Below are 14765 nucleotides of genomic sequence, written 5' to 3'. Positions count from 1 at the left end.
TGTTGTATGACGCTATGGTATGACATTGACAAAAAATCTAGTTCCTCTGATCAGTGCAAACTTGAAAAAAATAATCAGAGCCAGGAGACGAGTCCTAGCACTATCAACCACTGGAGCCAGCAGAGCTTGTTGTGAATGCTAAGGCTAGTTAGCATGTCCACCAATGACAGCGGATAAATGGTAAGTTGCTTCTCCTCCATTAGCTCATTTAGCACCATGTAAATGAGACTGATTGACAGCGCTAAGACCCTCCCTCTCGCTGTGATTGGTTGGAAGCGGAGCATTTTGTTGCGATGTGTTGACAGGTTGAACAAATACGTAAGAAAAAAATAACATTTTTATGCACCTTTAAAAAAAGACAAGCAGAATCTCAACTTAAATATTTTAGCTAGATTTCCTAGCTAATTTAATAGCTATAAAATCTTGCTCCCAATATAAATAATTAGGAGTCTCACCCACTTGAAGACTGTTACATCTGCTGTGGTAAACGTAACAGTTTTAAACAGCAACATAGCAGTCGTAAACAGCAATCTTTTTTATAAAAATAATTTTCTCATAAAAAATTAAAAAAAAACAGAAATTAGTTACTCAAAATCTTATTAGTTGCAGTTTCAAGCGTACAACGTAGTGAAAGACTTTTCATCCTTGCTTGAAAAGACCAAAACTTTGGGGGATTATGTGTTTATGATCTAATCACTAGTCTGAGTGTTTTGGATCTAATTTACCAAACTATGAATATTGTTGCATAAACATTAAACATCTCATTGATCTGAATCCAAATTATAAAGCTAATCCTCAAAAGGAACTGATCTCAATAAAGTGTAAAGAGTCTGGATGTATTTTAGAGAGAGAAAGCCCACACCTTTAACTCATGAGTATTTTTTTCCCATGCTATTCTTAGCATGACGTTAGCCAGTAAACAAAAACAGATGCATGTGTGGTTTGTCTCTCACCTCCTGTGTCGAAGTCAACATCATCTTCATCCACGCTGACGACATGACCTCCAGGGGAGAGGGGCGGGTTGCTTCTCAGAGGGGGGTAGACGTCCACCACCTCCAAAGGAAGCTGCAGAACCAAAGAATAAAAGTGGATCAAATCACAAAATCTCCATAGATGTCAGGCGAGGGAATACAGAGTGTACAGGAGGCAGAATCAGTTTTGTTGACAACATAGCCACAGAATGTGGAGGAAAGCCACTACAGCTTTCAATTGCCCTAAAGTCCATTTTGATTCTGTTTCTAAGTTTCCTGAAGTGAGAGAAGAAACAGGAAGACAAGAAAGAAATGAGATTTCTCATCTCCTGAGAAGGTTGTTGTCAAGAGTTTGTTCATTATATTTGCATGAATCAAGGGAATGATCCACTTTTTCAATTTCCAATACCAATATCTGAGGTTTAGTATCGTCTGATATCAATCTGATACAGTGAAACGAAGTATAGAATTAGAGTGAATAGATCTACCCAAAAGGATCGGACACATTGTCACCGATTCCCGAACTAGAATTTGTTTCAAAATTTGGACCAACGCAGATATAAATATCGGATTGGTGCATCTCTATTGATTACAAGAAGAAAAGTTAGATGGATTAAAGGAAGAAAATAAGATGGAAGGACTAAATAAAATAAAAAAGAGGATTGAAAGAAGTTTGAAGCAACGACTTAAGGATAAATTTGCTACCTGTGGTTGCTGTTCCTCGACCCGTGGAGTGCGCCCCTCTGGAAACCCGGGTGGAGAGTACTGCCTTTCTACCGGCTCCAAGGTCAATGGCGCGTCTTTTCTGTTGTACGATAACTGGCGATCGGAGTCTTCCGATCGAGCATTTGGAGAGTCAGGACTACCAGCTGCATCCACTTCCTCTTGGCTCTCTGGCTCAAAGTTGTAAAACTCAAACTCATATTCAGGAGTGGTTGTGTCCTTGGAGAGAAAGCAAGTGAAGTCTTCAGAATGATGAGATGAGAGAGCTAAATGTTGGACGGCACAACAAACAATTCTTACCAGATAGAGGCCATAACCAGCAGTAGGAGGAACAGCGAGGAGACCACCAATGGATGCAGGAATAATTTCTTGAAAAGAAAAACGTTTTCCAGTGTGGAAGAGCCAAACACCTGGAACGCCAGTATTTCCAACCCTGGAGAATCAGATCAGGATTCATCAGGAACGGTTGTCCAGTTCATCCCATCAAGTCAAACAATCAGTAACAGGATCTTCTTAATTTCCACATTGTTTGTTTTAGTTCGGCATAAAGAGAATTCAGTGAATGAAGAAGAGAAATCCTCCTCCAGATTCATTTAATAAATGGTTTTCACTGTTTTCATGTAACATTACTATGGTTTAGAATAGATGACAATAGTCCAGAGTTACCAGGGTTGAAAGGAGCAAACTGCGTAAGTATGTGGAGCAAAATTACAAATTAAAAAGTAAAGTTGAAACATCAAACCATATAAAACAAACTGTAAAATGCCTAGCCCCGCAACAGTTTCTTGGTCACTAGCTCGCTTCATCAGTTAACTGAGTTATTTATCTAAGCAAATATATTGAATATTTTTAAAGGTTTTCTGTTTTATTTGCTGTTTAATTTACAAGGTTAATAAGATGAGAAGTGTTAGCCAACTTATTTGGTAGCCTGTAGCCACCATTTTCTCAGTTGTATACAAGAGTGTTTGGAATATTTTAGAGGCTAACAGTGTAAAGTTTCCAAAATGTAACTTTTTTTTTGACGTTCAGAACGATCCCAGTCATTTTCGTAATCGTTTATAATCATGCAGGGTTCCTACCAGTGTATTATAAGTCTGGCAGGCCACCAGGCTTTATTTGTGCAATCACGTAAGTGTTGAAATCGTGTGGTACACAGCTGCCAAAGGTTGTTGGTTGTAAGGGCTTGTAATCTAATTTTACTTACTGAGAAAGCCTTTTAACACTGTTTTCATCTTGGGCAACGCTGTAAAAAGGTCCATCGGTTTTGGAGATGATGAAAAATGAAACTTCTCCTCTACTGAAGCCAACTCTAGCAGGAAACTCTATCTCCACATTATAGGACTCCTGGGAAAACAAAGAGAAAACAAGTGATTTCAAACCGGTCTTAGCTGAAACAGATTGAACAAACCATGTGTCTATAAGACTGCAGATAACCCAGGAAGTTTACCTTGGGTCGCGTCCCAAAAAAGTTGAGTCCATCTTCGGGATAAAGGAAGAGAACGTACGAGTCGGTTTCATCATATCCAATCACAGTTTGGAACGTATTGACCTTCAGAGACACAATAAAGAAACACAAACTGAATAGGATTCAAACAGAAGTTAGTGTAAAGGTGACTTTATTTATAAAGTTGTACTTCACATATTATTTCTCAGTAAGAAGCAACAGATGTAGATATGGTCTGTCAAGCCACCTTCTCTACTTTATGCAGCTTCACCATCATTATCTTCCATTTGCTTCCTACTTTCCTGACCGACCACAATGTCATCTGCAAACAACGTCATCATCACATAAAGGGCTTTGTTTTGGAATCAATATGGGAATTATCTGTTTAGAGATACTGAGACAGTAAGTTAACTAACTCAAAGTAATGTTTTATATTCCCACTTGTGTAATTCTGTTTACTTTTTCAGTTGGTTAAATTAAGGTGTTAAAAACAATAATGATTAGTGAAATCTGACTTTTTTAAATATGTTTTACCAGGAAAGATGCAGTTACTAGTATCAAGTTCAACTTCTTTTGATTAAGTTACAGTTTTAAAAATGTATTTCGCAAAACTGCAATGAAAACGCTTTTTCTGCATCATGCACCATCTGTTACTACTGGGAGAAAAGACAAAGAAGACGACAGGAAGTGGTGGGAGGATGATGCATGTTTTTTAATTACTTATTGCATGAAACATAATCATGTTTGATTTTAGTGGAAACACTTTGTATTTTTTTCACACCTGCAGAACATTTTCATAGTTTGGCACAGATTTGTAAAAGATACACAGCAAATACAATAATGTAGCTTTCAAATTATAGTTGAGAACCTCAGTTTTTGTAACAATCTCATACCAGGTGGTGCTACTCTCCACTATACCCCCAACTGACAAGGCCGTCTCCTCTGCTTTAAATACTCACCTCTAATGTTTAATCTTCTCACTTCTCCTCCCCCTTTCCTCTCTCATCTCCTGTTTCACTGGGTATTGTGGGTTCTCACCCCTCTTTCTGCCCCTTACACCCACCACAACCATTTGTTGATCTGCTTTTCTAAACATTTAATCTATACGGACTGACGCATGAGGAAACGTGGGCCTCTCTGCCTACTACAAACCACACTACAAACACTCAGATTTTATGAATGAGGGAAACACTTTGAGCAATCCTACACTGTTTTTCTTTGGAACTGCTCCCGGTTACCTGTATGCACATCGACACAGACACACAGAAACCAATGTATATACAACACCACTGGTGCTGACCACCCCCGGCCCAGATGTTGAGCTCCCCAGCTGTCTCTCTCTGAGTTCGACCGTCCTTCAGGGTGATGTTACAGCTTGGAAACTTGATCTCATTAGACAAAGAGCCACAGGGCGCAAACAAACACAGATGTCCCTTTGCTTGTAGTCAACTCATGTGAACGTATATGGGCCTGCTCCTAATTGTTTACATCAACATCTTAAACCTGTCTTGTTGTTTGTAGGAGGGGGAGGACTTTGTACTATCCAGACTCTTTCTAATTAGCAAGGAGCAGGAATCTTTTCGACTGTTTTTTTGTTTAAATACTGCAATTAAATTTAAGTATTCAAGGCAAAGAAGAAATGGGTACAAAAATGTACTTGGGTTGCATATTTGTGTGTTTTCCTCTTATATTAAGGGGCTTTGGAGGGAGAACCTTTCAAAGGTCAGAGGAAAAGATTTAATAGGTAGGCAAATCAGAGAAAAAGGAAGTATACTATAATGTACAGCCTAAAAGTATTGGCTGTATTTGGTTCCAATGAAAGGAATGCCAACATATTTCGGATAATTTAATGCTCCAAGATGACTGTACACGAGTATAGAAAGAAAGGTTTGTAAAAAAAAAAAAAAGAGGTATGGGTTATCCATTAAGTTCTATTGCGACCTAATACTTTCACAGTGTAGATTTGCTGAAGTTGGAGAACAACAAGCAGGGAAGGCTTGGGGGAAACGGATATTGAAGTTTGGATACTTGACCATAATGAAGAACCAAATACCTCCAGCACTAAACAGTTTGAATGTAAAGATAAGCCTCTTCCTGGGTTGGCTTTATTGCTGTTTGCCTTGGGTTTGGCCCAAGACCTTTTCCTTATGGAACATGGTCAAAACGACTCCACTAGAAGACGCCCAGAGGGCATTCAAAGCATACTTAAGGATAACATCAGTCTTTTTGAGGCAAGTAAATATCCATTTTTTCCTATGACACGAGACCAATCCCATTTCCAACATCCTTCATAGTTACACAAAGTTTAAATCCATGAATGTTGAAACAAATACTTGTTCATCCTCCACTCAGCTCTCACATCACGACAACAAACTGGAAACGAACAAAAGTACATTTCCACCACTATCCATTTGTCTCATGTGGAGCAGGACAGCAGAAAACTGGCACTATGAGATCCACTTTCTGGACCCTAAAGGTTTGGTTAAAGCGTTTGCGTTGTGGACGAACTGGAAGGAAATGGTGTCAATCTGCTAGGTTTAGGGAACGACGAACTGAACACAAAGGGGAAACAGCAGCTAGAGTTTGCATATGATGAAGAAAACCCAAATACCTCTGAGTTTTTCTCTCCCTGCACATGATCACACATAATCACATTCAATAAATTAGAACAGATATGTTCCCACGAGGTCTGTCAGATTTTGAATATAACCTTTAAGCAGGTATTGACTTGTCTTTACCATGGGATAGACAATGGGAGGATACAATAGTAAATGTTGAATATACTTGGACTGTCTTCTCTGTATTACTAATCATTGTGTTAATATTGTTACAACCTCAAATGACTATGCTATGCTATAATCTTCCCTTATCTCCACCTACTATAAGATATTGGGAAAGATCCGTTTTGTTATGTTTTCCTCCCAGTCCCGCCTCTATCTCTTTGGTTATTTGCCAAATGCTTGTGCTGTTTCTCTGCCTTGGCAAAGACCTCTTGGTGTTCTTTACAGACTAACAGCTGGAAGAAAACAAATTACAGCCAACAGAGATGAAAGGCTTTCAGAAATTGTAGCTCAACACTCAACCTTCCTGCAGGCATTCCCTTACACCTTTTTCTTTTTTTAAAATAGGGTGCTGACACTAGAGGTGCTGACCAAAGACAAACACAGACATCAATTACTGCCAACCTTCTGCTGCTGCTTTTCTTTTCAGGGAGATTACAGATGATTTATGTTATGTGGGTTGCATTGTCTGCCTGATAGCTGTCCGGACGTCCTGGTAAATAATTACAATGTCTGCATTCGATTTGAATCACATAGTTTCATGAAGTGTGTTCTGTTCTGCAACATGTGTTTCACATGTTTCACATTACATGTAACAAACCGCAAACCGTCACAGTCTTTAAATTAAACAACCCAAGTCCTCTGTGTTAATCAAAGTTGATATACAAGGCTTTCTTTAAAACTTTATTTGGCTAAACTAACTTTATGAATACCTTGTGATAACACCTTTTAGGGTGACAGAAAACTGGAATGACAGGTTGTATGTTAGAATGGTCCAGTCAAAGTCAAAGGCAAGACTTGAAAATCTGTGTGAGAGCAGAATGGAAAAAACTGAAGTCTCCAGTTATGCAAAACTGGCAGAGAATCATCCCAAATTACTTGCATCCATAACCGCAGCAGTATTAACTCTTTTAAAAACCATGCATCATTTAGTAAAGGTAGCATGCTAACTGCTGAAAATACCTCCAAAGAAACCCATTTGAGTAATTACATAGAAGCGTTGCATTTCGGCGTTGTAGTTTTGCACAAATTGAAGTCAGAGCTATGTGTGGTGTGGTTAGCCTGGAGCATAATGTGGAAAAGAGGTCAGGATCCATGTTCTACATGTGTGTTTTTGGTTGCTGGTGTTTCAGTCCGTTAACCACAAAGCAGCTGCAAACAGGCAGAGACACAGACAGCAGCTGTGGTCCGGTTGCCAGTATCACCAGCGTGGCTGCAGCGTGGGAACTGGCAACACAGGCACACACATTACCACACTCCACCGCACAGCTTTCTGGTCAGGAACTGTCCACTCAATGTTCCACTCATGGCTCGTAAACTTTTGTGTTTGAGTTTATAAACCTTTGGATTTGATTGAAGAACATTTCCAGATCATATTCTTTGGTCCTTCTAAGGTTTGTTGAGAGAAAAAACATATTTTTTCTGACTGGTTTCCAGATTTAATGTCGTGTTTGTCATCCTCGCCACTTGAAAAACTGAGAATCTCAAAGAGTCCCACTGCATGTGGTCAGAATAAACTGGAGTCAAAGTTGAAGAGTGGTCAGAACACGCTTTGAGGCTGACTGAACATAATCCAAGAAGAACCCCCGGTCGTCACAGCTGGTGGGCCTCAGAAACAACAAATCATATTCCTGAAACACTTCCTATGGTGCAAAAGAGAAAACCAAGCTGAGAGAGACTGGAAAACTAAACGGACATTCTGTATGAAATGATCGGCTTAAAACCCTCTGAAGAAGGAATACTAATTTCCAATTGATACGGAAGAATTTTCAACCATTCTTTGCTGAATTCCTTCTATTTTTAAGAGTTTTTCTCACCATCTCAGTCAGCTATGTCTTTACTTTGACTAGATCACTCCAAAACCTTAATTTATTGGGCATGGCGGGAGATTTTCCTTCAGGATTTTTACCAATAACAGAAAACATAATAGTCCCTGTTGGTACATTGTTTATTTTCTGGAATGCTGTCTTTGTTTTATTCTAGATGTAGTGCGACAAAAATGAATACAGACCTTAAATTTATTATTGACCTATTATTTAGTAGTTTTAGCAGTTCTATTCAAACTTCTTTTTTATTTTTTAATTCACAAAAATTTCCTGATTTTGCTCAAATGACAAAGGACATTCCCTGGAAAGGTAAATAATGCATCTGCTAGATTATTTTGGGGTAGACTGGTTGGTTTTTATGAAACCGATGGAGTGATGAATATCAATATGATTTAATAATACGTAAAAGTGAAGCTAAGTTCATTGCAGAAAGACTAGATACACTGCAGCTATGATGGTTAAAGTGGTGGAAGAAATCACAGATATTGATCCGTTGACACGTGTTTTACTTTAAGTTTGTCTCATTGTTTGAATTGTGATTTATTGTGAACCAATTTTGCCCTGTCCATCAATACTTGTGATGCTATCGCAAAAAAATCCAAAATAAAGTAAAAACTGAAAGCTTTTCTGCATAAATGATTACCAAAGTATAAAACCTAATTTACCAATGTCTTTGTATTCAAATTGATTTACGCTAGGAGCATTTTTAGAAGGGATATAAGTCAAAAATCTATCTTTTTAAGCATGAATGATGTGAATGGTGGCTCTTTTGTTTTATTGGTCTTCATGTCTGATATTTGTTTCCTTAAGCACTTCTTGTTTCCAACTCCACAACACCCCTGAGTCTGGCCCTTCCCCCAAAATGCCTCCCCATGACTTCTTATACACAACCCTAAGAAACACACACCTCAGGTTAATCAGTTCACACACACACATACCACTCCAGCCCCCTTCCAGCCCACCCTGCACCTCTGGCTAATCTCTTCAAAGAAAGATGCTATCAATCCTGAAGGAGTCACGGTGAAGCAGAGACACCAATCTGTTCCAAAAGGATGGACCCTTTAAACTACAAACTCCAGAAGAGGCATTTCGGACCCCAGACCAGGAGACTTGACCTGATTTAAAACATTGGCATCATTGCAGTCAAACCGAGCTCGAGGTACTGAGCAAAGTCCTAAAGTGCTTGATAATTGTTTCAATATTTGGCTTTTGATCGGACAGCAAGATAGAAATAAATCTAAAAGAAAATATACAAGGAAAGCGAAGACAAAGAGCAACCACTGCTGAGAGGGTTGGATGGTCACAGAAAGATTCCTTGGGGGTTTCCTTGAATCTGCCACTCCCTTCATCCCACCATCCCACAAGCTGCACACCAGGAACTACAAAGCAATGTTTATTCAATCGATCACCTCAGTCTGCCTGGCTTTACTTGGCGTCTTTCCCAGGGTTTAACCAAAGCAAAGTTTCTGATGCAGTTCAAGAAAAGCTTTTCTAATGGGCCTGAAACTGTGACAAAATGAAGGGCCTATATTTTTCACAAGCATATAGTGACTTGGAAAGTGTTGAAACTGTATGCTTTTCATTGAATTAGAGTTTTTTGTGATGGAAAGGAAGGATGAAAGATTCCCAGCTGTGGATCTCTGCAACTCCTCCAGAGTTACTATAGACTTGTTGAATGTTATTGATAAGTGATCGTCTGATCAGAGCTAATTTAAATACCTGCTATGCTGTCAGAGATGGCGAGTGGGTTGTATTACTTATTTATTTTTTTACTGAAGCAAAACACCAGATTCCACACAGCTACATGTCAAGCTAGCATAACTACTTCCGTCTCCCTAGCTATTAACCTGACCTGTATAATGTGATACACCTGGACTTTATTGTTGAAAATTAGTAGCAAAGCACTGTGTCCCTTTGTCTTTTATATGTCATGCTGTATATTTGATATTTAGCGTGTTCTGTTGGTAGGTTAGATAGGCTAACAGCTAAAACCAACGGTTTTCATAGGTTTTTGCCCTACAGCAGGAAGCTGGGGCGGGATCTTGCATGTGGACAGCCATGTCATTTACATAATCCCAACAAAATACATTACAGGTTGCTGTTTTGACATGACAGCGTGAATTTTCAAGGCATGAATTGTGAAATACTGTAAATCTGCTCAACTTCCTTCAGCTTATATCTTGTGGAAAGGAATGAAACAGGTGCACAACATGCAGCTAGTTTAGCTATGAACCACTTATTGCACCATTCATCATGGGAGCAACAGCTGGAGCTGGGCACATCTGTCAAACAGCTCCTGCAGGGAGATCCTGGTTGTTTTTTTGTTGACTCTTTTCAATCGTACGGACATCAGACGCATGTGCACTTACTATTCGTTGTTTTTAGCATTTGCTGAAGTATTGAAAGACTTTAGTGATGACTGCTGATGCATTCATTGGAAGTTGCAAGGTAAACAAACGTGACTCAAGTTGTCGCCTACAGCTAAACTCCTGACCCAGTTTCAGAGTTTCAGCAACTTATTTCCTCTCTACATTCCTCTCAAAACCCAAAACTATACGAAACAATATTTCTACAAACTTTATGAAGACGAGGTAACGTACTGAGAGGGGAGAGTTGGTCTATGCTTGAATGGGTAAGGTTAGTGTGGGAACTGGAGGAAGGAGTAATGGGTTGGTAGGGCGGGGGACTCTTTGATGACACTTAAAGATGGCCTCTGACCCTTTAAAAAGGTTAAGAGGCAGATTAGGAGGGGAAAGGTGGGGGTTATGTACCTCCCACCTCAGGATTAGTACCAGCAAAACTCGATTTACAGGAATTTGGGACTGTGTGTCTCCAGAACACCAAGGCCCACTAGTAGGGGATTGAATTTGGACAAAGATTGTGAGTGTTGTACCTTTGTCTGCCTTACCTTGTTAGTAGCACCAGTGGCTCGAGCTTGTTCTTCATACGCAGCGACGTTTTCCCACGTTGCCACCACGGCATGTGTGGGAGTGAATTTCGCATCTGGGAAGCCCCGGTGAACCTCCTGGAGGATGAGATGAATGAACCAACGAATGAAGAGGGGAGAGAATGACAAATGAACAAGGGGAGGACAATGGAATGCACTAATGGAGGATGAACCAAAAGGGGAAGAAGCCAAATGGTTTATTTGAAGTTTGAAAACCAGTCAACTTTAAATCCGACATACCTGAGCGAATCTGTTAAGTACGCTAGGTGTTTCAGTAACGCGGTAGTAAATGTTTCCTCGTCCTCCACTTGTGTCAATGTCGGCCAGGAATGGAGCCACAACAGGGAAGTCTGTAGGTAGACCATCATCAACATACTGCTTTTCCATTGGCAGGTCCTGAGCCGAGACAATTCCATTGGTGGCCACCTAAACCAAGACACAAATCAAGCTTTGGTGTTAAAAAATGACTCCAAATTAACCCACATCCCGTATAAGCCACTGAAACCCCCGGGAACCACATAATGAACCTCGTCATTACCTCCCTAAACCACTGGAACAGCCCCAAGGATACCCTGCCTGTACCTGATTATGTTTAGGAAACCAGCAAACCACATTTAAATGACTTTCAGTCTGATATTATCCTTGATGGCAGGCCAATAATTCCTGTGAAGTGTTATGCAAAGAAGCACAAAATGTGAACAGATATAATCATAAAATGATTACCGCCCACACTGACAAACTTTTACTAAAAACATCTCTGGTAGTACTCATTTTATGAGGTACATCTGTTTAATTACTTGATGTTTCCAATGTAAATGTCAGTTTAAATTGGAAGATGACAGTACAGAAGCCTTCAGATGACTTGCTGAAGTTTAAACTGATGTTTGTTCACTAATGTTTTCAAACCAAACCTTGCAGAACAGCTAAATTTATAAAGATTATATTCTTGTAAAAATTGAGAAAATGTATACTTGGTTAAATAGATGATGGTGGCAACAGCGTGTTGTCATTCATTCATTTTTTCAGATTTTTACTAGCACATTTAAAAATAAATTTATAACCTTTTTTATTATTATTATGACTAGAAATAATTTATTCATACAGAAAAATTTTTTGAAACTTACAAGAAAGAAAGTAAGATAGATCAGCAAATGACAAAAGAAATAATAATAATAAGAGCGTCACTTGCTTCGTTTCTGATTGTTGAAATATATGAATAATATTCTAATGTTAAAAAAATCTATAAACAGTTATAGCTAAACAGTAAATTTTCTTTCTTTTCTTTTCTATTTTTTTTTTTTTTACATCTTTTTACTGCAGGAAGTATTTCCTGGAGCAAATTTGCAAATGCATTGGAACAAATTAAGCAATTACAAGCTAAAAATGGAGGAAAAACTAGATAAAAAGTGACTCACATAGAGCTGGGAAAAAGGGGAATCAAAAAAGTAAAAGGGTCTCGGGAGGGTCAGCGCTCTGGATGTCTCATCGTCGCCCTCTGGTAGAATTAAATCTCCGTTCAGATCCCCGAAAGGGAACAGATCCGTCCTCCGGATGGCTGTGACCACACACACGGTGCAGCTCCAGCAGCACAGCAGAGCCGCGGTCAGCATCGCTCCTCTGTCCATGGGCAGGCCGAGCAGCTCTGGGAGCTCAAACAGCCGGACTCGGAGAGCGGAGCAGCGGAAAGAAGGAGAACCCGCCGGGACCCAGCAGGTCCTGCAGGGCGGGAGGGAGGAGCTTAGCCGCGCACTGATTGGTCACAGGCGGGCTGAGTGACACGCTGCGTCCCGGTGCCGGAGGTAACATCTGGCTCGAATTAAGAGAAAAAGACAAATGGAGCATTTTTAATCCAGATGTAACAGTATCTGTTTCTCAGTACTCATGAAGACTTCTGGTACACTAGCCGGTTCACTCAAAAACTATAAACTTTAAAAAAAATTATATTGAGATATTCCTAATGAATTAAAGAAATCACAAACTTTAATTTGTCTTTTATTTATTCAGTTTAATCAAGTCAGCGACATCAACCTGACTCATCTATGCCATCTAGTGTCTGCATTAGTGTACTGCAGCCTCACTTAAACTTTTCCACATTTTGTCACGTGACAATCACAAACTTTACCCCATTTGGCAACATTTTATTTAAAAGAGTGTGAATAAACATGATATATTCTTGTGAAGTGTCATTCAGTAAATTATAACTTTTAACGGATTTTTAATGCAGCTACTTTGCATTAAAAGTGTCACTATTTACCCAAAAATGCACTTTTAATTGACTTTGAATGTAACTTTTAGTGAGAATTCATTTTACATCTCAGGTAGAAACAGAGCAAAAAATACTGTTTGTAAAGTTAGTGTAAAATCCTGAATTGTTTCTGTAGCAAATCTTGGCAAATTTAAACAATATATTGTGAACACGTGTTAAATTTAGGTCATATTTTCTAAAGTGTTTCAAGAAGAAAGCGCTGTCTGAAACATAAGGTTGATAAAAAAAAAGAAAAAGGACTGAAGTTTAATAAAACAGAAAACACACACAATGTCTCTGGAAAAAATAAAACAACCAAAAAGAAGGTAAATACTAAAAAGCAAATGAGAATCATTATTTAAATGTTACGATCTCATGTGATATGTCAACAAAAAATAGTGCAAGATGATTATGAAGTTTACAAAAAATATGTTTGCTTTTCAATAAAGACAAATGTAGAGAATGCTTCTCAGATTTTAAAATGAAATAGCAATGCAATAATGTGTAAACGAAATAAAATGTCAATATGAGACACATCTGAGTGTCTTCTATCAGAACAAAGAGGCTCAGATTTAACTAATAACCCAAATGTGTAATTTCAGTGAGTTCATGGCGTGATTACTCAAATAAACCTGCAGGTGGCGCCAAAGGCAAGCTTAGATTCATTTTCCTTGTGGTTGAGTTAAATATACAGTACGCTCAATTAATCTTCACATAAAAGCTAACGCACTGGATTATACAAAGGTGGTTTAAAACTGTGAATTATTCTGATACTACATTAGTCATCCTACAACAACGTGTGATTACTGAAAGCTGGCTGCCCATGTCTCAGTGGAGACATTTGATATTCAATAAAATTCAACGAACCCATCAATAATTCAGAATCAGCAGGGACTGAAATGGGTCCGGTAAACTGAGGGAGTGGGAAAAACAAGGCCCTTAATGTGACACAGCAACCGAGGCAGGGAGAGCCGGGAAAAACGCAACAAGAAGGGAAAAAATAAAAACTGCAGAGAAGCAAAAATGGAGGGAAAGTGAAGGTAAAGGAAGTGAAATATGGTCCCATGTCACTGAGGTGAAAGAGGTGAAGGGAAGCGAAAGTGGAACAAAGGAAAAAGGAAACAGCAATGTGGATAAACAAGTTGAAAGATCAGGATTTTCCTTTTATATTTTTGCGATCTGAACCTGACCGATTAGTTATGTAACTCTTACTTTATAACAATTCTAACAAACTTAGAATGCTTTCTAAATATATTCACACTTCTTCAAATTTTATTATGATTTCGATTGAAAAGTGAAATGAAAATGATCCATTTACTTTTTGTGCAACTTGAAAATCTAAACTTTATACTTTTACAGAACCATTTTTTGCATGATGCTGCCACCATAAAGGACAGTGTTTCTCAGATAATCTGCAAAATCTCTTTTTTAATTATGAAAAGCTGAGAAAACCTTGTAATATCTTCCACGTCTCAATTATTTCCTTTTTTGTGTTGACCTATTGTATAAAATCCCATCAAAATTTATCATATTTGAGGTGAAAGAATGAAAAATTGTGGAAACTTTTACAAAGTACTGAATATTCTAAATAAGTGAAAGTGGGCAAAAAGAGAGCTGAAGAGAGACCAGGGATGATGAGACAAAATTACAGCAGAACCATTAGGGATTCATTAATGGGCCTGAATGAAAGCACTTTTGCCATTTAAAGGCTTTCAGCATACATCACTTCCCATTTCAAGACCAGACAGGCATTTTTTCTGCTCTTGATTAAAGGTAAAACGATGCGACATTACAATGCATTATGGAGCACTTAATATGTTTTCACTAAT

At 38.7% G+C, this 14765-nt stretch overlaps 1 protein-coding gene across 1 annotated transcript in view; it reads right to left on the bottom strand.

Annotated features, from left to right (window-relative positions):
- Nucleotides 1-14765, bottom strand: part of nid2a (nidogen 2a (osteonidogen)) — a 78258-nt gene that overhangs the window by 34781 nt on the left and 28712 nt on the right. The window contains 10 exon segments of the mRNA XM_055059567.1: nt 954-1065; nt 1677-1913; nt 1995-2127; nt 2899-3038; nt 3142-3243; nt 10653-10769; nt 10932-11117; nt 12107-12390; nt 12393-12416; nt 12419-12497. Of these exon segments, the coding sequence (XP_054915542.1) occupies nt 954-1065; nt 1677-1913; nt 1995-2127; nt 2899-3038; nt 3142-3243; nt 10653-10769; nt 10932-11117; nt 12107-12390; nt 12393-12416; nt 12419-12497 (1414 nt within the window).

Source organism: Poeciliopsis prolifica, unplaced genomic scaffold (assembly GCF_027474105.1).
Source record: "Poeciliopsis prolifica strain line A6 unplaced genomic scaffold, Auburn_PproV2 SCAFFOLD055, whole genome shotgun sequence".
NCBI lineage: Eukaryota > Metazoa > Chordata > Actinopteri > Cyprinodontiformes > Poeciliidae > Poeciliopsis > Poeciliopsis prolifica.
The sequence above is the reverse complement of the archived record's forward strand: the minus strand, read 5'-3'. Positions and strand labels throughout refer to the sequence as shown.